Below are 27,400 nucleotides of genomic sequence, written 5' to 3'. Positions count from 1 at the left end.
TTCTGACAGAGATATACGTTTGTTCAGATTGCAGAAGGAACTTTTTTCTTTTCAGATCGTCTCATGTTAAACCGTCATAAAGGCATCTACATAAGCAGAAGAAAATATTCAGCCCTCTAGTATTTTGAATGATTTTATTATTTGAAAACAGAATATTTTATTAAGTTGTATATTAACATTCAACAGTGAGTGATTCAGTCAAATCTGAGCTAAACAAGCCAGGCACAGATCAGCATCGCTTCAAACAAATGTTCTTTCAAAATGAACTTTGTTTGAGTCGCTACAAACATCTTCTAGTATTACATCATTAGAGAAACGGTTCATCAATTACTGTTGGTTAACTGAATTTAACTGAAACAATAATAAGGCATCGATGGATTAAAGGTAATTTAATAAAACTGTAGCCTAATCTCAACAGTATTACCTTATAGTATTCAATGCAATCAAATTAATTTTTGATCATTAATAAAAAAGTTTGGATTAACTGTTTGCAATGAGCCAAAACCTGCTACAGCAGTACTGCGACAGTAATTCGCCCGTTGAGGCTGATCCAGCTGCTGCTGGAACCAGTCGATGGTCATGTGAGCAGATCAGCTGATCACATCTTAGAGGAGGCGGCGATGGCGGCGGCTCCTGGACGGCTGTAGACACGGACGTTCGTATTCTGGGACGCAGACGGGAAATGGGCTTGTTAGGAAACGGACAGGTTCCTGTTAACTGAACTTTTTTACTCTGCGATGGCGGATCGACTGTTTGTTTACCTTCTTGGCTTCGGCGTTGTACTTGTTGAGTAGGGCCTGAACCCGGTTCCCGTAGTCTGGATGGACGGCCTTCAGGTTTTCCACCTGCGGGAAGAGCATCGAATAAATGTGCACAAAAAATGAGAGACGAGCAAAAGGTTGTGCAAATTACAACTCTGGCAGCAGATTTACAACAGGCGCAAACAGAGGTTGTTTTTTTCCCCCATGAAACAGAAAACCAGAGCGGTAAATGTGGCTGCTGTGACACCAATGCATCATTTCTCGTTCAAATGTTTAAAATTAACTTTGCGGTGGTGAGTCACACCTGTGGAGATAAAGCGAGATAAAGGCGCTCAAGAAAACAAATTAGAGGAAAGAATAAATGTCATTTAAGGTTCCCACTTCCAGAGGAAGTTATTTTAAACTGCGTAACATCTGAAGGTTAATAATCATGACTTAAAATAAACCAAATATTGGAACACACTCAGCCAAAATGCAGCATTCCAGACAATTTAAACATATCTTACAAAAAGAGGATATTTCAAACAGAAATGTGAGAATTCATTTTAGCGGACTCAGTGATTGGTTGAGGCTCGTTTAGCATGAATTACTGCATCAATGCAGCGTGACACGGAGGCCATCGGTCGAGAAAAAACTGAAAGTGGAAGTGTCCGCTGATGGCGTTCCTCATTTTCCTCATAGATCCGTTCTGGTGTTCAACCCAGGCCACGACATGGAGCATTACGCAACATTTACACATTAAAAATGCTGATTTTTAATGGCTGTTATGTAAATATTCTCATTTGTTTTTGACACTGAATGTCAGGATTTTATTATCTATAATTCATAATTATCAAAATTTACAAGAAATAATAACAGCTTGAATCTTAAAATGTCAAAGATTTGGATTCATTTTTGCATAACGTGGTTGAATTACTAAAATAACATCTGAAATGTCCTAGTCAAAGCCTTACAGAACTTGAAAGCAGGAAACTTAAAAAATAAATAAATAAATTGTGTTGCTTTAAATGTCGGGCTGTGTTCACCATGGTGTTTAAAAATGTTTTCACTGTTTCCATAGCGACAACATAACCACAAAGCAAGCAGGCGTGCATGTTTAGTTTCATGCAGCGACACCTTGTGGTTGAAGAGGATTAAGCAGAGAAATCATCTTTTTAAAGGCCTCAGTAGTGACTCTTCTCCTGACTCACCGCTCGTTTCTGGATGAAGAGCTGGGCTTCCTTCAGGGACCCGGCCAGGTTCTGGCACAGCCGCTGGCGCTCGTCCTCGTTCAGCACCTGGGTGTAGAAGGCCCGGACCTGCAGCCGGCCGCACACGGACCCGGTCAGAACCAGACACAGTCAACACAGTCAACACATTCCTCCACACCAATCACTCCCTCATCAACATTACTGGGAAGGTCGATCATTTCAGAGGAAACTTATTCGATGTCATGTAGTGTCATTTGGTTAATAATGACACTATTAATGCAAAGTTGACACTTCATGACATCAGTCACAGACGTTCATGACGACTCCTTCATGTTCATGACGTTATTCTTGCCTTCACATAAAGTGTTAGCCATATTTTTGGTATAATTTCAATTGATATGTTGGTGAATTCTCCATTTTAGAAGCTTAAGGATATATTATTGCATCCAACATGCTGGGAAAAACCCAGCTACATGTTGATTTCTAGAGTGAGCGTTGTTGAGGAGAAAAAGATGATTTGGTCTAATTGTTATGTTTCCATTGCGCTCCAGTTTCAAGTTACACCAACGTACCAAACGTACATGAAGCCACAAGGACGGCGCAGGTGTGGACATTTTTAGATGCATGAGACTCCATGGTACTCTGCTGGTGACTCCACGTAACCGTTTATTGTTTCACTGGTATGGGCTTCGAAGGATATATTTAAACCATTTTCTACACTGAATTCAACAGGCTGAAAACATGGACTTCCTGTATGCGGCTGGCAAACAGCCACAGAGAGGCTATTAGAGGCAGCGGCGTCACCTGCGTCACGTTGTCTTCATCTTCGCTGTTGTAACGGGCGACGTCGGGCGAAACGCTGAACCTGGACTCCACGAAGCGAGGCTGGGTCTGCGGGGCGCTGAAGCTGTTGGGGTAGTAGTTTGGAGCGCCGCCTAGAGGTCGGACGGAGCAAGAACTTGTTGAGTTTAAGAGGCAGGTTTTTAAAAATTGTATTGGATTAAGCATATAAACATCAGAAGGGACAAAGGCAGAAGAGCGTGTGAAGAAATTCACATCAGTTGATTAATCATCACCACAAACGTGTTTTAACCGCATGAATAAATAAACGTCAACATGTTCAATTCGGGTCATTTTAAAGTCATAGTGTCCATCTAAGTTGTTTTTTCCCTTTGAACTGACAGATTATTTTTTTACATTTGATATTTGTGAATACATAAGAGACTATTTATTTGTACTTATTCTTGTTATTCATACATTTGATTCTTACAGCTGTGTCATGACACTGAAAATTTAGCGCCACTAATAGTGAACTGCACAGCATAAATGCATTAATATTAATAATAATAATACAGTTTTTGGTGTTTTACCAATTCAAAAGTTAGTATTATTAAGACTATTAAAAATTCAGTTTAATATACCTACATCTCCATAAAAACATGCAAACTTTGTCCAGCCAACTGGTGATGAATTAGCATTTACCCAAGATGCAAAAAAAAAAAAAAACGCTAACTAGCGATTTAGCAACAGTATGTTAGCAGTGGGTGCCTGAACCCTCAAAGTTTTGCCTGACAGAAATTAAAATATATATATATAATCTATGGAATAGAGTCGTGTAAAGATCAAATTTAAGACACATTAAAGGCCAACTTAGTTTCAAGACATTTTAAGGTCTTGATTTCGGACATAAATTTAAGACTTAAAGACTTTTTAAGGCAGAGCAGCAGGTGAAGAACTCACCCTGGTTATCAGACATGCACATGGGGCCGTCTCGTTGGTAGTTGGCCACGCGGGCCCTGAAGGGACAGTTGACCGGGATCTGCAGGTAGTTGGCTCCCAGCCGATGGCGATGCGTGTCTGGGTAGGAGAAGAGCCGACCCTACGCCGAGCCGGATGAGGTCAACCTCTGGTAAATGTCAACACTGCTTTCTCAGCTGATGCGGTTTACTGTGTCACCTGCAGCATCTTGTCGGGGCTGGCCTCGATGCCTGGAGGCATGTTGCTGGGGTCGAAGGCCAGCTGCTCCACCTCTGCGAAGTAGTTGACTGGGTTCCGGTTGAGGACCAGTTTGCCCACCGGGATCAGAGGGAAGTCCTGATGAGACCACACCTGGGAGAGTTGGAAAAGTAGCTCATGATTTAGATGTTGCCGATTGAAAACGAGACGAACGCGTTCAAGAGAGACACTGAAGGAAGCGGTTTGGTTAAAAGGTTCTCCTCCACTTCAGAGGAACCCAGAGTTTAGTTCTTTAACAAAAGCTCAAACTGAAGGGATAATCAGCCGTTTCACATTGTTGGGACTCCGTACCTTGGTGAGATCAAAGGGATTGAACTGGAACCTCTCCGCCTGGTCAAAGGTCATGACTTGGATGTAAAAGGTCCAGGATGGAAAGTTGCCGTTAGCGATGGCGTTGAACAGGTCTCCGATGGCGTAATCTGGGTTGGTGGCTGCGAGGCGGTCTGCCTCCTCCACAGACAGGTTTTTGATTCCTTGATCAGTCTTTAGAGAAAAAAAAACAAAGTCCATTACAGAGCTCTGCAAAGCAACAAACCAGTTTCAGAAACAGACCTTGTAATGGAACTTGCAGTAGACGCATTCGCCGTCAGCGTTGACCAGTTTGAAGGTGTGGGAACCGTAGCCGTTCATGTGGCGGTGGCCGTCAGGTAGGCCTCGGTCGCTGAATAGGAACGACACCTGTGAGGAAAAAACAGAAAAGGTTTACCTGAGTTTATTTACACACACAAAAAAAATGTTTTATGACTCTTATTGCTGTCGAACTGACTTCAAATCAAACTGAGGGTAATGAAATTAGCTCTGATCACTGACCACAAGATGGCAGTAAAGTCCTTTTGATACGATCCTTTGATAATCGCATGTGCTTTATATATGAAAGAATCATAGTATACAAGGCTGAAACATTTAATCTGATTAATCATCAACTTAGTAATCAATTAATCATTAACTGGAGTAAAAATGCTCAACAACCCCAACATATTCAGAGCAAAAAGATAAAATAAGACTAAACGTATACACCTTTGTTTGTCATTATACTTTAACAAAAACTCCTCAAGTGTCATTTTTTATATTCAATCTGTTCAAATTCACTACAGAAAGGCTTTTATTGAATTTCAGCCAATACAATTATCTTTCCCTATTTTAAAAGAAGAAACTAAATTATTTGTTTATAATAGTTGCAGTCCTTTATAAGACAAAGTAAACCAAACCTTAAATGACTGTTTACTTTTTCATTTTAATACCTCATCTATGATATAATTTCTTGTGAATGTAGTCTGTCTATTTTTTTAATCTAATTTACTACTGATTCTAACGAGAATCTTAATAAACATGAACAGGAAGGAGACATGTGGAGGGCTTCAGACAATCTGTAACAAACAGATTGTCTTCAAAGTCCGAAAGTATAAAAAAAAAGGAGCGTGTTAAATTAGATACTGACGAATAAACCAGATAAAAATGTTCATCAGCGGGAGCGACTGTGACTCATTCGCAAGATCCCCATTACCAAATCATTTTAGAAAATGTGTTTAATTTAGTTTCTGAAAGTGCCAAGGGTTGAATATCCGCAGCTACCTGATGCAGACTCTCAGGCCTCAGGCTCCAGAAGTCCCACACCATGTCAGGATCCTTCATGTGGGTTTGAGGGTTACGCTTCTGGGAATGGACGAAGGACGGAAACTGCAGGAGGGGAGAGAGAGAGAAAAGAAACGGCACAGATAAAATAAAAAATAAAGAGTTTGATCTTCTCACTTGAATTCCAAATTTTAAACGCCAACTTACAAGCATCGCATCCCTGATGAAAAAAATGGGGGTGTTATTGCCCGTCAGGTCCCAGTTCCCCTCCTCGGTGTAAAACTTTACAGCGAAGCCTCGGGGGTCTCGGACGGTGTCGGCTGAGCCAGACTCCCCAGCTGAGGACACAAGCACTTTAATCATCGTTTGTCATATTCAGTTTGTTTTGTGCAGATTTGTTACACTTGTGTTGCTGATATTTTCTACATCAGTAACACAAGTAACAAAGCCACGTATTAAAAGACGCTCAGCATCCTCTGCCATCATGAACAGAACAGAATGTGGGTGCTGCAGGAATAGAGGCGTGTGAACATCACGGTGAAATGAAAAAAATATACATATTGCGACACTGCAGCTAGCTAGCAAGTAGCTAGCGTGTATTCACGCTGCATACTGTAGTCAGATAGCTAGATGTGTCAACACAATTTTTGGTTCTTGAGATGAAAAATTACAACAGTGGATCACATTGTAGGAAAATTGAGTGAATGAACGCGAGTCTCTTACCCACAGTGGAGAAACGGACAGCGATGGGAGTCGTTTTTCCAACATGGTCAAACACCTTGGCCTTGCAGTAGCGAGTGATGTCATGAGTGACCTCAAAGTAGCCAAACGCGCCTGCATCATGGGAAGAAAAATTTTAAAAATTGTGTTTCCATTGAAGCTGCTGAACGTTTCAGCGTGTCAGCATTGAGAACAGTGTAGCAGCTTTCAAGAGGGCTTGCTGTTTATTTAAAGATGTGGAAAACAATAGTGATATTGTAAACCTTCTAGAACATTCCTTCGAACAAAAAGAGCTCAGAAATTAAATTACACACGTATAGTAAGAAGTTAAATTATTATTTATGAAAAGCAGTTCCTAGGAAAAAAAACTCCTTAAATCTTGCTGCCTGGAATGGTTAAACTTGGTTTATCAAAGCAAAATGAGACCTTGATTCCAAAACACATGAGCTGTAAGACCATGGTCAGCTAACCTGCGCCTTTAGCGTGCACCACTCTCTCTGGGATTCGCTCCCGGTCGAAGTGGGCCATCTCATCGGTGAAGACCACATCCTGCACGAGCAGAGGGCCCCTCGGCCCTGCAGTCTGCAGGTTGAGCTTGTCCCCAACGGGATGGCCACCTCCTGTAGTTAGCACATCTGGTCTCTGGAACCAAATACAGTCCAAGAATTTAAAATATATCTATATATATATATTGATGTTTTGGCTCATACCGTTCATACTTATTCTTATTAAAAGTGCTTCTCATGAGGTGACAAGCAAAGAGTAACACAATGGAAAGCAGACTGAAAAATTGCTAATACACATTACCCTGGCTAACAACTACGCCCCTAACTTCACATGTTTATTACCACAACAGTATTAATAGTGTTTAAATTCATCTTAATGTCAAAACCTTCTTTGGATGAGAGAAAAAAAATTGGATTCCTCTGTATGAATACAACAGAAGTAAATACAATTAACTCAAATTTAAGACTTTTTAAGACCACTATGAATGAAATTAAAGACACGCAACCACAGAAATGCACAAAAGAAAATCACATTTTATGTCATTCTTTTGCACAGAATGCGGATTGTATCGTACGAATTGGTAGCAGAAGTGAGGCAGTGGCGATGATGAAGGTCATCCAGTCAGCTGGCCATAAATTTGCCATTATCATTGATGCACACAAGAAAACTAGCTAACTAGTGTTTATTAGCAGCTAGTTAGCGGTAGCCTCAAATGCTAATTTTGCCCGACACAAAAGGCGCCGGGAGAACAATGAACTACATAGGATATACAAGATGAAATAGTCCTGCCATAACAATGTTTAAGACCTGTGATTAATGTATCTGAGGCCATTTTCCTATTAATTTCAGACAGTCTTTAATTTTAGATCTATGAATGTAAGACTTCTTAAGGTTACGTAGGCACACTGGGAAATATCTCAGCAGTATGAACTTAAAACCCAGAGCAGCCAAAACTATCAATCATTTGTCTGTGTGGCACATTCTTCTACAGCTCCACCTCTCCTTTTCTAAATGTATCAACATCAATCCGACGAGTCTGCTGATCACCCGCAGATCTAGATTAGGCAAGAGGGAAAACAGAAAAGGCAGCATGTTTATTTACCCGTCTATGGAGGGCAAAAAAAAAAAAAGAATCTTTATACCTGACATTTTTATTCACGTCTCACAGAAAGGTCCAAACATTGTCTGAAAGGACAGAGTTTTGGCTTTGTCGTCGCCTGTCTTCCTTCACGACATAAAAAGAAGAGTAACGGGCCAATAAAACCAGCACGACGGTGGTTTGTGAAGATGGCAGGAAAATCAAGAGTTGAATTATACTGAAAACGAATACGATCTTGTGGTCGAATACCAAAAAGAGCCAGCACATCAAGTAGCAGGCCTTTATTTTAACCATTGAACATTTATAACATCAAGTATCATGAATGTGGGTCAAAACTTTCCACAACTTACAATGAAAATCGAATGCAATAAATTGACCCAACTGGTTCTCAACACCCTGCAAATATCACTTTATAAAAACACACAATATATACAGCTCATCAGTACTTTGCTTACTTTTCACAAGAAATCATGTGCTTTGAAATGCATTTTTTTAATCTTTGTTTTACATTAACTTACTAAGTTGTTCACATATTAAGCTGGTTTTCAAAATATGTGGTTTAACTAAACCCTTTTTAAGTGTAATAGCACTGACTTTACCCGAATAATTGTCCCCCCCCCCCTTTTTTTTACATAAACATGAATAGTTTAATATGCAACTTGTATAGTGTGATAAATAAAAGTGCGTCAATGAGGCAAACTGAGTCAGGAAAACACTTTCAGAGCTGAATTGCGTTAAACCCTCGCATTCAGCTGCAAGAAGAAACAGACTTCAGTCAGTTTAGCAGACTAATGTAGACTGTGCTGTGGTCTTGTTATGCAACTAAAGGCTCAAGTTCCACATTATGCAATAAATACGGCCCACTTTCACGTCTTTCAACTTAATTTGACCCACGCGAGACATTTCGGGAGCTCACTTGTTTGTGACCTAAATGCTCTCGCTTAATGGCGTTGTTTACATTTCGGTTAGCAAAACACGAGCAGCCTCCCTCAACTACTGCATCAAAACGACCACAAAGCCGGAGTTCTGATTTAAACTACACTTATTAGCATGTTTAAGATTAGCTTGACGTCAGTAACAATCGACGGGATTCGACTCGTTACCCCGGGCGACCCTTCACCCAATTCCTGCAAGTCGGACACAGTGAAAGCGAAATTCTTGATAAAAATGCAGCGTTTGTACAAACCTGGGAGCCTCTGTTCTCCTTCCATATCTTCATCTGGTCGGTGGTTTTATCTCTGGTCTCCGCCATCTTGCACAAAACCGCACGTCGGGACCACTAACTGCACGGTGGGTGTCTCGGAGAAAACCGTTATCTGTTTACATCGATGCCACAGGAAGAAGTCTTCCTGGACTTTGTCCCACGTGACTCCGCCTCTCCCTCGCCCCTCATTCCTGATTGGCTGACAGGACTGAACTGACCGATTTGTCTTTTAAAGAAACAAGCTGAGTTTATATAACGTTATAGCCACTTTGAGTCAATTATCAAAGACGAAGATACACTTTTATTACAGCGACACCTAACGTTCAGTTGACTGTTTGTTAGCTTATGTAACATAAAATAACCGAAAAGCAATAATAATTAAAAAGGTTACACTTACACCTTGTTCTTTTTCACTTAGTCATAATAACAATAATGAGTTTTTTTTTTGTTCTTCTTACTGGCCTGGTACTGTTTATTGTCTGTCAGTATTGTCAGACTGTAACAGGCTTTATTAGTTTGTCTCTCAAGTGTTGCGCAAACATGGTCTGTTTGACTGTTTGCTTCCACCTCAGCAAGAGTTCACACTGTGTATTCACACCTGACATTTAAATACGTCATCTTGTTCTAAGAAAATATGCTGACTCGGCATAAGCATGTAATTCAGAACCTGGTTTCCATAGATTTCTAATGCACATGCATTCGTCAGCGCTCGGAACCGCACCTCTTTGAAACAGAAATATTGTTACATGTGGGGAAAAAAACATTTTTCTTCCTTCTACTCACTGGACACCATCGCCATCATATGAAGTTTTCTTTCGCTGTTTTCTTCTTGTATGCCCATTATGTTCAGTGAGAGTGATTTCTGAGTCCAGTGATCTTGCAGTCAGTCAGTCGTTCACTTGCAAGTTTTAATTGAATTCCTTCTGTTTCCTGTCTTTAATCCTTTTTTATTATTTTTTATTATACTTTTGAATTTGTGGAGGTCTGAAAGATGAGCCCAAGAGAGATAAACAAATAAATCAATCTTATTTAATTTATTTTTTTAAATTTATTTATTTTTTATTTGAAACAGCATTCACGCTATACACTGTATTCTTGAGGCACATTCACATCAGGTGCCAAGGATCTTCATGCATGGCCAAATGTAGGCTACAGCTTTGTTGAATGCAAATTGTGACAATGGATGACAATATTGCTTCATTATTTGGCACATAGGAAATGTTATTTTTCTTCTATATTACCATACGTGTTATTTTTTTGAACAGATTTGCAAAACGAGAAGTGACATGAAGTTCCAACCGAACAAAACTAACAAAATAATAATAATTAAATCGCGCCGCAATGCCCAGGGTTGATTATGTGTTAAATATGTTCATTTAAAAGTTACAGTAAAATACAACTGCACACGTGTCTAGAGGATATCTCAGGCAGATCAGAGGTCACGCTGACAGTCTGAGCTTTGTGAGCCTCTTGTCACGCTGCTGTAAAATGCAGATCATCGAGGGGTTTTTTTTCTCTCTCATACAAAGGGGTTAGTATGCTTTACATTACAAGTTAAATTCCCAGAGGAGCTTTGATTATAGTTAACTGGTCAATGATGATATTTATGCTAAAGCTTGTTTTTTTTTTCTGAATAAGTTTAATGTCGGAAAAAAACATGATTTTGGACGCAGAATTTTTGGAGGAACAACAAAAATGAGAATGAGAGAAGAGCGTCACGGCGCTTATTGCGTTAAACATAGATTGGCGGCCACCCTGAAACAACTGCTACAGATTACAATTATTTCACCTGGATAAAAGTACCTGGATATACATCTTTTTAAAGGTACAATAAATAAAAAACAAAAACAAACAAACAAAAAAAAAAACTCTCTCAGTATCACTCTTTACAAGTTACACAAGCCAATTTTAAAACAGCTCAGAATCCACCAGGAAATAATAAACCAACAAGGCGCAATCAATGACAAACGATTGTGTTTTTTTTTTCCTGAAAGAGGAGCGACGCCCGCCCTGCGCCTCCCTGTCGGTCAACACACATATGAGAGGCTACAACCAGAGTAGGCACCATGCAAGTACAGGGAGTTTTCTTACCAAACACTTCAACCCAAACTCTAAGCTGAAAGTCCTGTGGAAGGAAGAAAACCATTTCACATCCATGTCTCCTTCTGTTGTTTAATAGAGAACCAAACTTAGACTAAAACTGATTGATTACCACAGTCTAATTAACCAAATATATATATATATATATATATATATATATATATATATATATATATATATATATATATTAATATATATATGTGGTACCAATAAAATCGCTCACAAATGTACATCCTAACGTTGTAACGCGGCACCAAACAAGAGTCCAAAGGAACGAGAAGAAGATTTTCCATGGTGAAGGTGTGTGCGTGTGTGTGTGTGTGTGTGTGTGTGTGTGTGTGTGGGGTTAGATCCTGCGCAGCGGGTGCCACATGGAGACGGGCTTCCTCAGCGTGGCCAGCATCTGGTTCCAGTGGGTGATCCCCATGCCGCTGGCCTCGGGGCCGATGATCACGTGGCCCAGGTTTTCGCCCCGTCCGTCGTCTGTGGCCTCCGCCACGGTGACTCTCAGGGAGAGCTCCTGCCAGCACAGCGACACGGTTACATAAAACAGGCTCTGCGGACGTGACTCCGCTTGTTTTTTTTCCAAGCTATTATGAAACTGGCTGGAGAAAAAAAATGCAAAGTTCCCTGTTGGTTTTATCGAGAAAGGAGTTTTCGGGTGGAAAAGGTCAAATCTGTGGAATGTAGTGACAGCTATCATGTACAAACTGAGAAAATGTACAGAACTGGTAGCCAATTTAGTCAGAAAAATAAAATAACTAAAACAATTCAAGTCGTTTAGTTCAGTCGACAACCGTTTTTCCAAAAGCCTTTTTTTGTTGTTGTTGTTACTTTTCCCATCTCTCCATGCCACAAATCAAATGCTCTGGATTCTTGAGAAAAAAAAACTATATACAAACTTAATATATGCAAAATATTGAAAGTTTTTCCTTTTAAAATTATTTACACTCACATTTTTTTGGCAAAGGCAAACTGATTATTTTTTTCGTTCTAAAAACTGCACCTTTTCACTCTACTGCAACTGTTTTGTTTTGTTTTTCTGGTGACTTATCAATAAAACCATTGATGAAACAGTTTGATTTGATCAATACCCCTCATTGATCAAATGAAGCGTCACCTGCAGGACAGCGGACGGCACTGAGAAGATCATGGCTTCGTTGAAGATCGGGTTGGTGTCGTCTCGTTTCGTGGAGGTTTTCTTCTTGCTGATCTTTCTGCCGTCTTGCAGCAGATACACTTTGACAAATGGATCTAATGGCGGAGAACCAGAGTCGCATTAGAGCAGCTTCTCCTGGCTCTCTGTACAGCGACAAACACGATTAGATTAGAATCACCCATCCCCTTATTTTGCTGAGTGTGCACAGGAATTTCACATGGAGCAGACACGATTAGCTCAGGTGACCTTTACCCTTAGAACAAGTGAGGCGAGTGATTCATAGCTCAGCTACCCGACTAGATGACGACCAATACATCCTCCCACACTGAATTTCTGTCAGCACTCAATGACACATTGTGTGAAACTTTTAAAGTGCTTTGCGATTTGAAAGCCAATATAACATGAAGGGTTTTGCACAATGTTGTGCACTGTGTCGTAAACTTTTAAAATAATAAGTATACTCCTCTGTGTACCTCAGTGGTGATGTGCCACGATCAATTACATGTACATAGGTGAGATCACTTTACATGACAAATAAACTCAGAAGCAGAAAAACAACGTTCCGTGGAGCCGCTCCTCACCTGCCGTGTTCTTTTCATTGGTCCATATTAGGTTCTTGCACTTGGCCACGACCACCGTGAGGCGCTCTGCCGTCGGCAAGTAGCTGAGAGACAGCAAAATCTCCCCGACCGCATCCACGGCCTGCGGGTTCAAACACGCAGAGAGGTAAGAAGCTCCTGCAGCTGCACTGTAATCCTGACCTGCAGGTGAATCAGTGGCAAGACGTGTGAACTAAGGCAGATGCTGCACGAGGAAATCGGAATACTTTCTGGAACGGATTCTGGAATGGAAACTCATAAGAAGTCATTGACAGCTAATATTTAGTCAACTAAAAAACTAGCCATTGAAGAAATTATTGTAAAAAAGAAAAAAAACAAAAACAAATGATCATTTAGTTATTTAACAAAAAAAATTCAAAGTCTGAAACATTTGAGTTGGGCGGGCAAAGACACTGAATCTACAATCTTTCTGTATGACACCACAAACTTCTGGTTCTGCTACGCAGGCCCAAAGTTTCATATCTGCATTCGCTGCTTACACTTTAACGTCCCATGTGATTCATGAAGCAACAATTGCTAAAGATATGCTCAATGAATTTCAACTTCTACTGATGCTTATTAAAACAGACGTGCAGTTTTGTTTAGTGGCCAGCAGAGGGTACGAAACACCACTTCATGCTGTCTGCAACCTCCACAATGTGAACAGTGAGATGCTCCAATTACATTTTTCTGTTTTGGAACTTTAATGAGCTTCAAACTGGAAGCCTATTTTCAGCTGCGATCCTTTCTATCGCTGAATTCAGGTCGTGAGGACCTTATTGACGTCCTGGAGGTAGAGCCAGGCGTTGAACGGTCTGATGGTCAGGTCCAGGTCCGACAGCTTCAGCTCGGCCAAGCCTGCGCTGATGTTCCGTTCGTCGGCGTCGATGCCAAACGCGGCGAAGCGCAGGCTGTACTCGTCCAGGGCGGCCTGGGCCATGGGGACGGAGAAGCGCTCGTCAAAGATGACGGTGAAAGCGTTCGTCTGGACCTGCGGGAACGAGACGGAGAGAGGCTTCACGTCTGACTCAAGAATACTTTGATACTACAAAGAGGAGTTTGTGGTTGACTTAGTGACTGCACATGGGGCTCATCAGACAACCAGATAAAAAGCCACTTTTACCCTGGAGGAGCTGTAAAACTCCACAGCTCAGGTGGGAGAACCTGTTGACTGAACAGCTATAAGTGATGCTCTCCACTACTTCTGGTCTCAATGTAAAGTCCTTTATGTGGCCACTGTAAATTCAACTGATACATTTTAGGATAGCTGCAATAAAAAAAGCTGTGATAACATGAAACTGTGGTATTTTTACTTTAGGATACCTTCATAGTTTCATACCAGCCCATGCTTGGTTGGAACAAAGAAATTAGAATAACTAGGACAGAGTTAGCATGGCCTAGTTAAAGCCCAGACTTGAGTGTAACTGAGAGACTTTGGCAAGAATTAAAAGTCCACAAATGCCCTCCATCCGATCAGGAGATGGAGGGCGAAGAAATAAGAATAAAAAATTATTATTTTTTTGGTTTAAAAAACAGTAAAATAAAAAAATTCAGTAAGACTTGCAGAAGCAATTTCCAGTCCCAAACAAAAGGAAAAGAAAACCATTTACTTTCCACTGTGCAATGACGCTATTCTTTTTTTTTCTTTGCTCTGATCTATCACATAAAACACGCTGAAGTAAAATATTCTAAAAACAAAGGCTAAAGGTGTGTGAAATCTTTCACAAGACACTGTGGGCTAATGGCATTTGGTTCTGATCGGCACAGAACAGAGAGTACTTAAGACCAAGTAACACGTTTAGCTATTAAAGATGATGCAACAGTCTTTATTTAACACCCTTGGGATGTGACTTCGCAGAAAACCAAGAAAGAAATTACAGCTACCTGTGTGGAAGAAAAAGAGAATATCAATTACAAAAAAAAAACATTTTAACAACGCTCATTTTGTTCCTAAACATGTGCAACTACTGATTCTGTCATGGGACTGAAAGTCAGAAAATCATAGCAAAGGGCTGTTATGTGTGTGTGGATGTGTGTAAGTGTGTGTGGACGTGTGTAAGTGTGTGTGGACATGTGTATGGGTGTGTGGACGTGTGTATGGGTGTGTGGACGTGTGTAAGTGTGTGTGGACGTGTGTATGGGTGTGTGGACCTGTGTATGGGTGTGTGAACGTGTGTAAGTGTGTGTGGACGTGTGTAAGAGTGAGCCACGGCAGAAATAGAAAGATTATTACAGGGGAGGATCAAGGCAAGAAGCCGTGGTAGCAAATATATAGAAGACGAGATGATAAGGGAACAAAAGAAAAGAATTGTAAAGAGAGGCGGCGGGTGAATGGGGGGGACGATGTAACGACATAGAGGTGCCTGATGTTAGGACAAACAAGAACAAGTGAAAGAAAGGAGCCTGCTTGACCGCTAATGAGTGAAGCTGATGTCAGGAACACCTCAGAGTGTCGATGCTGCTGCATCGGAGGCCGCAGCCATCATTGACGGCAGGCCGATAAGCCTGTGCATCCAACATGTCAGCCTGAAGAAACAGAGCCACGCAGCGGAGAGATGACTCACAGCCAGCTGGGACCGCGAGCAGGGAGTCCTGGCAACGAGGAGGTGTGAACAGACGGCAGGCGGAGCAGGCGGAGGGACGCAGGCGCTTTCCTTTTGTTTCGTATTAGAAGGCGGCGGCAAAAATTAGCTGTGAATTTTATGGCAGAACTCTGAAAGGTGAACTATTAGCAGCTAAAAGAAGCAACTGCTGGGGCGCAAATGATGAAAACGAGGCAGGATGAAAAGCAAAACAGCAGCTGCAACAAATTTTTTCGTATTTATTTATATATCGCGTTATGAGGCTCATAAATGTTATTTACATCATTAATTGTTCGACTCTAATATGATGTTGACACAGCAGGGCCGTCGAAAGCGTTCGTAATGGGAGGAAAGGGCAAGTCTACTGGGTCACAAAGGCTAACGTTGCTGGTCCAGGAGTGGCTAACATGTTTTCAATGCAGTTTGTGGAGTATTTTATTTCAAAAAATTGTTTGTTTGCTACTTGATGTCAACTTAATTTGACTTCTTTTGAGCAAAGACGTTCAGACATTTCCACTGAACCACTAGCGCTAGCAGTTACAGCAGAAAGGTTCAATAACCTGGTGACACAGTCTGGCCATGGGACTGACGGTACCTCGTCCGGTTCTGGCCAACTCCACTGTGTTTTTCATGTTTGGATCAGGCAGTAAACTACAAAGTAACTGATAGAGCATTTCCTTTGTATCGTATAAGAAAGAACAAGCCTAACCGACATTGCTCACACCAGCATTCAAAGGAGAGGACCTCACCCTTGTCACTCCCACGTTGAACTCCTCTGGCCCCAGTGACACTCTGATGAAGCAACCGGGGAAGTCCCCTTCCTCCTTCTCCAGCAAGTCCTTTCCCTGGTACAGGGCGATGTGGAGCAGCTGCCGAGGCGCGTCGAACTCCAGGGTCACTTCAAGCTGGCCGACCGTGAAGTCGTGACCAAAGTTGTTTGCGATGGAGGAGATGGAGCTGAGCGAGTCGGTGGAGACGGAGCGGTTGAGCTGAGCCAAGCCCGTCGGGTCCAGCTCCCTGCTCATCAGCTCCAGGTGGCCCAGCTCCCTGAACGCGTCGGGGGTGTCGCCGAGGGCCAGGCTGGGCTTACGGCTGGAAGTGGTGGAGGTGCGCCGGTGGTTGATGGCCGCCACTCTCTTCAGAGAGGAGAGAGAAGGAGATGATTAGAACACCAAAGATGGGAAGTTTTGAAGAACTTCCCATCTTCAAAAGGAAGATAGGACCTTAGCCTAGCAGATTAAGGCCTACTAGGTTAAGTAGATTTAAGTCAAATAAAATTTACGTCACTTTCCCTGATTCAACTCTCAGTACCAGTTGCTGTTGAGCAGTCTGAGACTTTCATCTCAAGAATCTGTGTCACAGTTTTACTCGCGTTGATATTTCAGAGCCTCTCCAGTAGCTTCCTGACTACGTGTCATGTGACCTTCTCTGACCACTGTTCGTGTGAGAACCGAGGAGAAAGCAGCCGAAACACTTGTCACTAAACTGAATGATGTTCAAAGAAAATATTCTGATCAGCTGATCAACATTTCACTCGGGCTTTATCAACATATTTTAACTAAGCTTAAAATTGGTGTCAGAGGCAAAAAAAAAAACAAAAAACCTACATGCGAAAAAAAATATAAGAAGAGAGTTGAGATCACACAACACCAGGCACTTGAAGACTGAACTTGTTAGCTAAACAGGAAGCTACTTTTTCTTAGTAAAGTTTAAGCAAATATTACCTTTTGTCTGACTTCTGAGAAGGAGTTTCCATATTTCTCTTGCAGATATCTGTAATCAAAATTGGGGAATGGCGAGGGGGCGGGGAAGGTTCCAGATTTCCACAGCTTCCAGATGTTGAGTCCCGCTGCACCAAGCAGCACCAAGAAGCCCACCAAGTAAATCCCCACCTCCCAGCCTGGTGGGTTCTGCACCACTGGATCACACAGGGGGAAAAAAAAAAACGGTCTTCAAAGCCGCTCTGATGTTGTACTGACAAAAAGCCTCAGAACTGGCAGCACTTAATGATTGAGAGTGGAAAATAAACAATCAAAGAGTGTCTTTATCAAGATCCAGAGTTTCAGGCTCTGCATCTGAGCAGAGAGAGTGGGAACAAACAGGACGCATCTAATAACTCAATATAAAAAGAATTTGAAACAAAAGCAAGTTATGCTCGCATACATGCAGTAGTATGGATGGATGACAGATTTACGACACACTCACCACTCAAACGGTAGCCTGATAAATCCTCGCTTTCAGCCGAGGACATGATGTCTCATCCAGCCTGCAGGAACAACACCAAACCAAAACTCTGTTGAGTCAAATTCACAAGTCAAAGCTTTCATTTGAGCAAAAGTAACAGTGTGAAGCGGCACAAGCCGCAACGGAAACTTGAAACGCTCGTCCGCTGTCACGACGTGCCGATCTAAATCACCTCAGCCTAAACCAATTTTAATGTGCTTGTGTGCAACAACACAGATCCAAGAATCCACTTAGGAAAATTGCTAAAAGCAAACATGGACAGAGAAAGTGGCTCCTGACCAGATTCATAACATCTCCAGCTCCGTTGATCCATTTTGGTGACCACAAATGCAATCTTCTAATCAGGGAACACACAGTACACTAGCGCTAGAGCTTAAAGGTGGATCCTGTTGATGTCAATGTTCACTGTGAAAGATAGTTTTACTTTCCAAACCAAAGCCTTCGAAATCGCCTGTAAAAAGAAAGTTGGCATTAAACCAAATGTTGGTTCTCCGTGTTTGATTCTCTGAAGTAGACGGTGCGAAATGTTGATCTAAAGTAAGTAAACTAAATGTTCCTGTTCTGGAAGATGTTTCTCTGCATTCCAGGCTTGTTTCAATTCCTCTTCTGGATTGCAAGATAATTATAAGAACGCCACAATTTATAAGCTACAAGGAGGTTCTCTGGAAAAAACTAACAGGAGTTTATCTCCTTAATAATCTAAAATGTATAGTATAGGTCGAAATAGTGAATATTCCACAATTTCTAAACGTAATCAAATAATACAAAGGATTAGGTACACCAGGAGTTTGAGGGAAAGCCATCCAGGATTCCAGCAATCCTACAAACACAATTCCGGTTCCTGTTATTTACAGTTTCTGTCTTTAATTTGCATCCATACCTCTTAAGTGTTTCTTTAACAGGAACTGACAGCTGACTCATACTGTGCATATCGGGAACTCATGTTGCTATAGTTATTAATCATGTAGCACAGAAGAGCGTTTTTTCTGCATCGCCGTCTTCTCAGCAAAACTGAGCAGCTATAAAAACGATGGGTGCTGGCCTGTGTGACTCATTCCTCCTCTCCTCCTCTCCTCCCTGCTTGTTGGAATCTCCCCCACATCGCAGCAGCTTACATTAATGACGTATAGAAAAGCTGGGGTAGGGCTGCAGGCTGTGTGTTTGTTTCTTCTCTTTTTTTTTCCAACCAAACGCTTTTGGAGAACACAACCCATGCAGGCCGGTGAAAGTGGCTGGTGCAGTGCAGGGCGCGCTCCTGATGTGCCGTTAGGTAGGCAAAGAGGATCTCTGACAGGGAGGGAATCTTCTCTGGTCTCTCTGCTCAGCATGACCCACATCAGCTCACGTACACCGACTTAAAAGCAGATTGCATTAGGACAGAAACAGAACAAGAAAGAATACACTCGATGTCGGGAACTGTGGTGATTTGTTTCCAAATCCAGTCAGAGCGGGGAGTTGGGTTGGTCAATCTAATTCCTCTTACATAGTGATTCTTGAAGTCTTTTCTCTGATGGAGCATCACAATCCTGAATCCTTTAAAGTCAGGAAGCCGATTATTTGGGTATTCTCTGTTTGGGAAGCGCTGCTACTGGCCAACTCGGCTCCGTAACTACTGAGCTTTCCAGCATTAAACGATGCTCCAGCCGCTGCTTTAAAGGTGACATTATTTTAAAACAAGTGTTGATAACAAGCTGCAGTATGTCTGCATGTCTGTCCGTAAAAGACGCTTGGTCTACTCTGAGACGCAAATTCATTATGCCAAAAATGAAAAAGAAGTTAATCTGGGCTTCAGTCGGAGCATGAGGATGAAGTCTGCACGGTCACTTCCAGCACTACGTTTCTTGGTGTCTAGAGCAGATGTGCAATGCATTACTGCAAAAGGCCAGGAGACAAATTCGGTTGCAAAGTAACCTGGGTGAGCCTGAAAGTGCAACATTTCAAAAACTGGAGAGAAGAATAGCCAGAGATGTCAACAATGGTCTGAGCCTCTGCCAAGGTTTGTGTCGATCAGCTGGGCTCAAGTGTCAAGAGAGACATTTGGAAGTAGGCCTGTCACAATTACAAATTTTGCTGGATGATAAACTGTCAGAGAACTTATTGGGATAAATAACCATATTATTATTTAGAGACAATTTTCAAATAATGTGAAATGCAAGAACATGTTCTCAGACTGAAGACCTTTGTCATCCAGTTTCCGGTAGAAGGAGAAAAACAATAAATGACGTAAATAGAAATGATTGAGCTCGCTTTATTTTATCACGGTATTGACTTATTTATTGTGACCGGAATGTTTGGAAGAGCTCTTTATTGTGGAGGACGTCAAACCCTCCATCGATCAAACAATGGCACATCGATGCCCGGCTGAGGTTTAGCCAAAGACCATTTGAAACACGGTGATCTGGTTTGGAAATCTGCTCTTTGGTCAGAAGAGATTAAACTTGAGAAAGAGGCCCTCTGGCCTAAAATCACATTTTTCCACTGAAAAACTGGTGGAAGCATCACGTCGTGGTGCGGTTTCTCTTCACTGGTTTTCAAGGGACCACTTTGAAGATGACTTTGAAGGAATCAGCTACAAGTCTTACTTTTGGGTCACCACTGGATGTTTCAGCAAGATAATGGTGGAAAGCACACGTCCCAGTTGGTGACAAACCTTTTGAAGGATGCAAACCGTTGTCCTAAAGCAACGAGGTCGAAGCGACGCCTCATTAAGACACGGCTGCGACAGGAAAGTGGCGCAGCTTTTTCTTAAAAGGCCTGCATGATATTGATTATGTCACTCGTTTGAAATTATTTTATCATTCAGAGATTTTGCACACGATGCCATTTATTACAAAGGTAGAACAGACCCTCTGGCGAAAATAACAAATGGAGTCCAGTACATACAATTAGCCCATGATTAAAATCTGGGGATGAATGATAGCTGATCTGTTCCAGGAGCACAAGATGAACTAATGATATTAGCTGCCAAAAATGACAAACTCACCTATACACCGATCTGCAGAGCAGCAGGCATATTTAGGTCAAAGGTTAAATGCCTCGTTGAGGGGAACAGGCATGGATGACAGGAGGAAGCTGGAATCGAACTTACAACCATCCGATTGCAAGATGAGAACTCGACCCGCAGTCACCTCCGTGGGAGATCAGAATAGCTTTTGCTGGAGCTGAATATTGAACAACTGTGATCAATAAAGAGAGACGCCAGAGACTGATGGGTTTTTGTCTTAACTAGCACAGGTTAAAAGTGATGAAAGGTCAGATAAGGAATGAAAAAGACACTGATGAGACGGATAATGGAAACAAAGTCGGTGACTGTTGTCAGAGAAACAAAGAACGGTGTGTCTGCGCTGACAGAGGAACGAGGAACATGGCGTGGGGGAAACAGACGGAGAACAGGCCATCGGCCGCGCTCTCCCCCTCGCTTCCTCGACAACCCGATCGATCAGTTTGTCTTTTAATCTCCCCCAATGACATCGTAACCAAATTACCAGCCTCGCTGCCATGCTGGGATATCACACAACCCTTGCAGTGCATGTTCGGCCGGCTGGGCCATGCGTCTCTCTCCGCGCCGCATGTCGGACAACTCCGGCTGCGCTTTGACTTCCTGGTTTAATTCATTAAATGCAGGTTTTAAGTTAAAGAAGCGGCCACTGGCACAAGTTTTTAAATCTCAGTGCTGGCACCAACAGAGGAAAAATCTGCACACAGCAGCAAGATGCCCCATTACCTCAGATGAAACAATAAATCTGTAACTCAAGACGTATTACTCACTAATCATTTATTTCCTTAAATCGTAATGATGGTCACTGTGGTCAAACACTTAACTTTTAAACTCTCAGTCTTTTTATGGTGCTTTCGGTGAAATGAATTTTTCGTGTGGCCATTCAGCTTCGCTTTGGTCCACATTTATTTTTCTGATGTCTGAAATGATTTCTCTTCATCTTCCCATAGTGTCACAGAAGAAAGTAGTGAATTTGAAATGAAGCTTTAAGATTCGTCCATATTTTCCGGAACATTTTTAAGGAAAATGTTAAAAGCTTACAAAGACTCAACATTCTCATCTAGGCTAGAATAGCAATGCAAACGTCTGACTTTGAGCAAATAAATTCTCCGGCATTAAGACAATAAAAATAGTTTTCATAATCCTAACTGTGCTAAAGCAGAGGCAGTTTGCTGTGATTTGATGTCAGTAAGAATACAAACATTCTTTTTCTTTCTAAGTAAACAAAGAAAGTGCGCATCATGTCGCCTCCATGTGGACAGCTGAAGAACAAGGACTAGGGTTTGACGCTTCATTCCTGAAATAAAAACGAAAAATACAACTTTACAGAGCCAAACAAATCCAACCTAACGCAAGTAAGTATGCTAACATGCTAACCCAGAGAGGCTGGGGTTTAGCAAAGCTAACAATGCTACAGCCTGGGTCGCAGGCCCATAACAGGTGAAAAGGAGAAATTAGAAGAATGAGATTGGAGGATAATTCAACATTTTGGCAGTACTGACAGGATGCTCTGTTAGACTCATGATTTCTCTCTGTTAGACTCATGATGTCTGTCTTAGGTCCCACCAACAACTAACAAGCCCACTTGTCAAACACCGGCATAAACTCCAGGTCCAGTTCAGGATGCAGAGGACATCATCTTCATGATATATTTGTCTTCTGAGATACTTACAAACAAAATCATGTTCTACAGCATTAAGGAACTACCATCATCTGTCTTTTATATGAGCTCTACGGAAATGAAAGCATAAAAAGTAATTGATAAGTTAAGCTGATGGAGCCAATCATTTGGGTTTCAGAGCTTTATGGCAATCCATCTATTACAGGCCTTTAATGCTGGAAGGACAGAAGGACCCATTTCCTCTCAACAGATGTTTTAACCGTCCCTGAGAGTTCTCCTATCCGCCCGCCTGTTCAGAGAAACGTGCAGGATATATTGACCCCCGTTTTTCTAAGCCTGATTTCGAGCTCCAACAGATCTCTAAACTGAATAGTGAGCATAAACGTTATCTAACAAAAATGTTTGCGGCACCAACGTCTCACACCGATTTTGTCTGATTTGAAGATGTGCGAGTGTTTCAAAATGCTATGGTGGAAAAATGAACAACGTAAGCAACAATGCGCATCTCTGAGCACGTCAACCGTTTACGGAAACATGGCGGTGGCAACATCATGCTGTGGGGATTCTTTTCTATGACGATTACAGGGAAACGTCTCAAATTTGACAGGAAGACGCTTTGAGCTACACACAGGCGCATCCTGTCAGGACTCTGCCGAGCAAATATTCAGCCAGAACTGATATGGATCGATTGAATTTGAAGCATATTCAAGTGTTAAAATGTCCCAGTCAAAGTCCAGACCGACGTGGATAATCTGTTGCAAAAAAAATTAAAAAATAAAAAAATTATTTATTGCTTTTTAATCTTTACTCTGGGATCGGTAAATTGGCGTCAAAGCAAAAACGATCAGTCAAGTGTCAAGTGTTGCCCAAGATCACACTAACAAATTAAAGCTACCACTTATGAGATTAACAACCCAACAATTAAGCTAATACACAACGGTGAAAGCACTTAGTGCTTCAAAAACGTCTGTAAGAGCTGAACTAATGTGTTGGAAAGAACCCCGGCCACCTTCTGCAGGCCAGATTTCTCACAAAAGAGAAAATCTGGGAGCCCTTGTTGATTCAGTTTGATAACAGCACTTCTACTTTACCTTTGCATCTTTATTGGTGCATTTAAAAAAAAAAAAAAAACTAAAAAAAACTTTTAGCTCTGGAGCAAGCTGACATCTCAGTTCTTTTCACCTTTGGTCCTAAACAGTCCAAGTGATTTGTCTCCAGGCTACTTTGCTGCATCTACAGGGCTTTCAAAGATTTGAGCTGCAGCTACATTTGGCAGCAATGTGCACCGACCGCAGGCATACGCCATAAAAAAAAAGGCAATCCATCACATGATCTACTCTGGAAATATTAGCTGTGATACATCAAGACCCAAGCCAGCAGTTAGAAACGACCAGGCTCATAACGCGGATGGGCTCGACGCGCTTCTGAGGACTCACAAAGTCTCACGTCTTCAGTTTTCATCTCAGCGCTTCCCTAATGTAATAATATTTCTGATGAGTCCAGAAAGAAAGGGGAAATGTGTGCGTATGCATGTGTGTGTGTGTGTGTGTGTGTGTGAGGGAATGAGAGAAACCGCGAGGAGGCGGGGTCCGCGTTAAAGGAATAGCTGAGATGATTGCAAGTGCCGGTGAAGGAATTGAGTTCTGAGCGGCTCGTATTTCAGCTGAGCGAAGGCGGAGTAAGACCCACACCTTCACATTGGAGCGGATCATCGAGAAGCCATCAAACACCAGCCAAACGTGAGGGAGAACAGAGACGATGCATCGACACGCATCACCGTCACATGGCCTTTCTGGTCCGCGAATCTGGCCATCGCTTCAGAAACCCGGTGTGGAAGTCCCGTTTCACGTCAGTCGTGTGGGCCACGGCAAAAACTCGGTGTTCTGGTCAGAGGAGAGTGTCGGAAAACTTTTTGTTTCAAAAAAGGACTAATTAGCAGCCAGGTCATTTTTGTGGTTTACCTCAAAGAGTGAGAGAGATGAACGGAGCTGCGTACTGAATAAGCCTGGAAGAAAGTCAGACTGAGGCTACAGGAGGATCTTTGGAGATTTTCACCTTGTTCCAGGAACGTCATCAACATTCACTTCAGGCGGCAGTGTGAACGCAGCCAAAGGAATCCCATGGATCAAAGCATAATTCACGTTAGAATGGCCCAGTCAAAGTCCAAATCTTTGAATTGAAAGATTTGAAATCAAACTGGAAAAACAGGTGAATATTTCAGCCTCTGGTGCTAAAGACTGATACAAGGCTGATGGATACACAAATGTACACCGCCTTTTTCTTCTACTGCTCTATCCTATGGTTTGTGTTTGTAACAAGACCAAACGGTATGAAGACATTAGCATGACAGCATGAGCATCCAGAAGGTGCCAGAAGGCCCTCGGCTGCTTCCGAGACAGAACAGGAGGGAGGATTAAACCACATTACGACGTGTTGCTACGGCGAGCATCATCTAATGGGATTACCCGAAATTAAAAGCTCCAGCAGCATCGTTTTCATCACCGCGCACGCACCGATTCCACCCTGATCAGAAAACAGGGGAGTCTGCATATACGAGCTGAACGGTTTCCTACATTTCCAGATTAGGACCCCCTTTGAATGAGGATTTAGAGTCAATCCTCATTCAACCAAAATCTGGATTTATAGAAAACAAGTTGTAGAAAACAGATCCTCAGAAAAACAGGCTGATGAATTTGAAGAACCTGTTTTTGAAGTTTCTTACTAATTTAAATCTGAGAAGTGTGGGAATGATTTAGATACTCATCATCAGAAGTGTGTGTGAACAGCAATTAATTATTTTGCTAATCTTGCCACCGGGCCCAAATTGGATTTCGCTCTGGACTTTGACAGGGCCGTTCTAACGTATTAACATTCTCCAACAGGTTTGTCTTGCATTTGTCTCTATTTCGTTAGCCAACAACTTCTCCCTGACTGTCTGCTGTTTGTTTTTCACTCCTCTGATGCAGAAATCGCACGCGGGGTACCACAAGGTTCAACCCTAAGAGCCCTCCTATTTACATGATCGGCTGGGTTATAGCAAGAACTCAGATTAGTTACCATAGCTACACGGACGATACACAGCTCTACATTACGATGTCAGCAGGTGACTTTGTGACTCGGTTCTGATCCGTGAGCCTCTGCTCACCACAAATCTGGAACAAACTTCCAGAAAACCACAAAACTTCTGAAACACTGATTTTCTTTAAATCTAGACTAAAGACCCACCTGTCTAGAGTTGCCTTTGATGAATAGTAAATGGAACATTGTGACGTATATTTGACAAAATGTAATTTTTAGTTGCTTTTTCATATGATTGGTTACCGTTTTTTGTTTTCATGGTGTAAAGCACTCTGCACTGCCTTGTCCCTTAAATGACCTGCACAATTAAACTTGACTTTGCTTTCTGAAAGTCTTATGCCTTCATTCACCGTGCATTCACATTGAGGTTAAATGCAATTGGCTGATTAGGTGCCTTCAGGTTGCACCGTGCGCCCCTGACCTGCCCCCGAGTTCCTGCAGCTGAGTGGAGCCACAGGATGCTGCTGCACCCTGGACCGCCTGCACATCTGGAAACAACCTGTTCCCTACTGACAGAACACAAACCGACTGGATCCTGATTGTGAGGCAGGGAAAGGGGGGGATGGGGCGCCGTTCAGTTTCAGGAGATGCGTTAAGGGGCGCAGTTACCTGCTTTAAGGGAATCTCGTCAACAAAAGCAGCAGGATGAGAGGAAAGAGGCAAGCGATTGCGCGTGTGTGTGAGAGAGGAGCTTACCCGGGGTTTTCTTTTGGTGCAGTAGAGAGAAAGGGGGGAGGAGGAGAGCAACTCCACCGCTCTCCCTTCTTCAGGCGACTCTCTCCATCCAGCGGCTCCAGCGAGGTGCAGGAGGAGGAACCAGGAGGTGGAGAAACAGCGTTCACTCTTCTTCTTCTTTCTCAGAGGAAAGAGGAGGCCCTGGGTGTCTCCAGTCAACTCAGAGGTCCGTCTCCGCCGCTTGATGCATCCCCGCTGCAGCTCAGCCCAGCCTGCACAAGCAGAGTCCCTCCCCTGCAGCGCAACCTGAACCGGTCCGGGACGAAAGAGAAGCGCGTCCACCGCCTCCCGCTGCTGATCAGCTCACACACACACAGAGAGAGAGACACACACACAGAGAGAGAGAGACACACACACAGAGAGAGAGAGACACACACACACACAGAGAAAGGGAAGGGAGAGAGACCAAGAGCCTGCAGGAAGTGGCTACCTGCTTCGCCCCCCCCCCTACACACACACACACTTTACGCCTGGATTAGGCAACGCAATCACAGGGAGGGGGTGGGGGAGAAGTGTAAGAAACAAGGTGGGGAGGGGTGAGAGCGTTTCAGGGGGAGATCCTCCTCTGAACTTCCAGAGTCTCCGCTCAGCTCCTGCCTGCTTCTCCTGAGAGCTGAGCCGTGAGGGATGATGCAGGCTGGGATGTTACGTAAGACGTCTGGAGCCGGAGGTGGGAGAGGCGCGCAAACACGGAGCGTGAAACGGCAATAAATGAGAAATGATTGTTCAAATGTGTCATAAATCTAATTAAACCAGAAATGACGGATTAAAAACGACTGTACGTGTTACTCATTTCAATGTCCCGATTTCATTTTGAAAACTTGATGCAAGCATGTTATGGTTTAATCAGTTTAAGTTAATTAATTTAATCTGTCAATTTCACCCGTCAAATTATCTGGGCGGGATTAAGGGTCAATGCCAGACTTCTGATTGGCTGTTCCTAGAAATGGATTTGATGAATCTTGTGAAATGTGTTGTTTTTCTTTTTGTTAAGGGCTATAAACTGTAGTGAACCTACATTCAATTCATAACTTCCGTCCTTTATTAAGATCTATTTGTGAATGCTTGTTGTGTGAGTGGGTTATGATGTATTATGGAAGAAGAGGACAATATAACGGAGTAAAGACCAGCGGTGCAGCTCAGTTTTTCTCTGCCTTGCAAAGGGCTCCCTCTGGTGGCCAAAGAATAAACTGAGTCATTGAAAATGGTCGCCAA

At 42.5% G+C, this 27,400-nt stretch overlaps 2 protein-coding genes and 1 long non-coding RNA gene across 4 annotated transcripts; 1 reads left to right on the top strand and 2 right to left on the bottom strand.

Moving 5' to 3' along the window:
• Positions 1-119: 119 nt before the first annotated feature.
• On the bottom strand, positions 120-9,215 carry cat (catalase). Its single transcript, XM_055040771.1, has 13 exons — positions 9,052-9,215; positions 6,730-6,901; positions 6,263-6,373; positions 5,747-5,877; positions 5,540-5,644; positions 4,520-4,645; positions 4,259-4,450; positions 3,908-4,060; positions 3,692-3,830; positions 2,756-2,886; positions 1,952-2,059; positions 762-845; positions 120-664 (listed from the first exon to the last, which is right to left on the bottom strand). The coding sequence occupies exons 1-13, from the start codon at positions 9,115-9,117 to the stop codon at positions 599-601; spliced, it is 1,584 nt and encodes a 527-aa protein (XP_054896746.1). The 5' UTR covers positions 9,118-9,215; the 3' UTR covers positions 120-598.
• Positions 1,998-13,782, top strand: LOC129366791 (uncharacterized). Of its 2 annotated transcripts, XR_008606650.1 has the most exons (4): positions 2,000-2,084; positions 12,941-13,054; positions 13,524-13,593; positions 13,692-13,782. It is a non-coding gene; the product is annotated as an uncharacterized LOC129366791 (long non-coding RNA). The 2 variants fall into 2 exon arrangements; XR_008606651.1 differs by lacking the exons at positions 12,941-13,054; positions 13,524-13,593; positions 13,692-13,782 and adding exons at positions 2,503-2,588; positions 2,684-2,784 and having other exon boundaries at positions 1,998-2,084.
• On the bottom strand, positions 10,606-27,363 carry syt12 (synaptotagmin XII). The gene is made up of 8 exons (XM_055040786.1): positions 26,147-27,363; positions 17,715-17,775; positions 17,234-17,427; positions 16,259-16,645; positions 13,703-13,918; positions 12,910-13,030; positions 12,290-12,423; positions 10,606-11,689 (listed from the first exon to the last, which is right to left on the bottom strand). Exons 2-8 carry the CDS (start codon positions 17,758-17,760, stop codon positions 11,516-11,518), a joined length of 1,272 nt encoding a protein of 423 aa, XP_054896761.1. The 5' UTR covers positions 17,761-17,775; positions 26,147-27,363; the 3' UTR covers positions 10,606-11,515.
• Between the last annotated feature and the right edge of the window lie 37 nt (positions 27,364-27,400).

Source organism: Poeciliopsis prolifica, unplaced genomic scaffold, assembly GCF_027474105.1.
Source record: "Poeciliopsis prolifica strain line A6 unplaced genomic scaffold, Auburn_PproV2 SCAFFOLD001, whole genome shotgun sequence".
NCBI lineage: Eukaryota > Metazoa > Chordata > Actinopteri > Cyprinodontiformes > Poeciliidae > Poeciliopsis > Poeciliopsis prolifica.
Note: the sequence above shows the minus strand (reverse complement) of the source record. Positions and strands in the feature narration are given on the sequence as shown.

Coding starts and splice junctions, on each gene's coding strand:
- cat (XM_055040771.1), bottom strand. CDS start 9,117: ATGGCGGAGACCAGAGATAAAACCACCGACCAGATGAAGATATGGAAG. Junction 5,645..5,746: donor TCATCAGGGATGCGATGCTT/GTAAGTTGGCGT, acceptor CCCCTCCTGCAG/TTTCCGTCCTTCGTCCATTC. Junction 2,060..2,755: donor ATGAAGACAACGTGACGCAG/GTGACGCCGCTG, acceptor GGCCGGCTGCAG/GTCCGGGCCTTCTACACCCA.
- syt12 (XM_055040786.1), bottom strand. CDS start 17,760: ATGTCCTCGGCTGAAAGCGAGGATTTATCAGGCTACCGTTTGAGTG. Junction 16,646..17,233: donor TCTCAGAAGTCAGACAAAAG/GTAATATTTGCT, acceptor TCCTCTCTGAAG/AGAGTGGCGGCCATCAACCA. Junction 11,690..12,289: donor TGCCGTCCGCTGTCCTGCAG/GTGACGCTTCAT, acceptor CTGTGCTGGCAG/GAGCTCTCCCTGAGAGTCAC.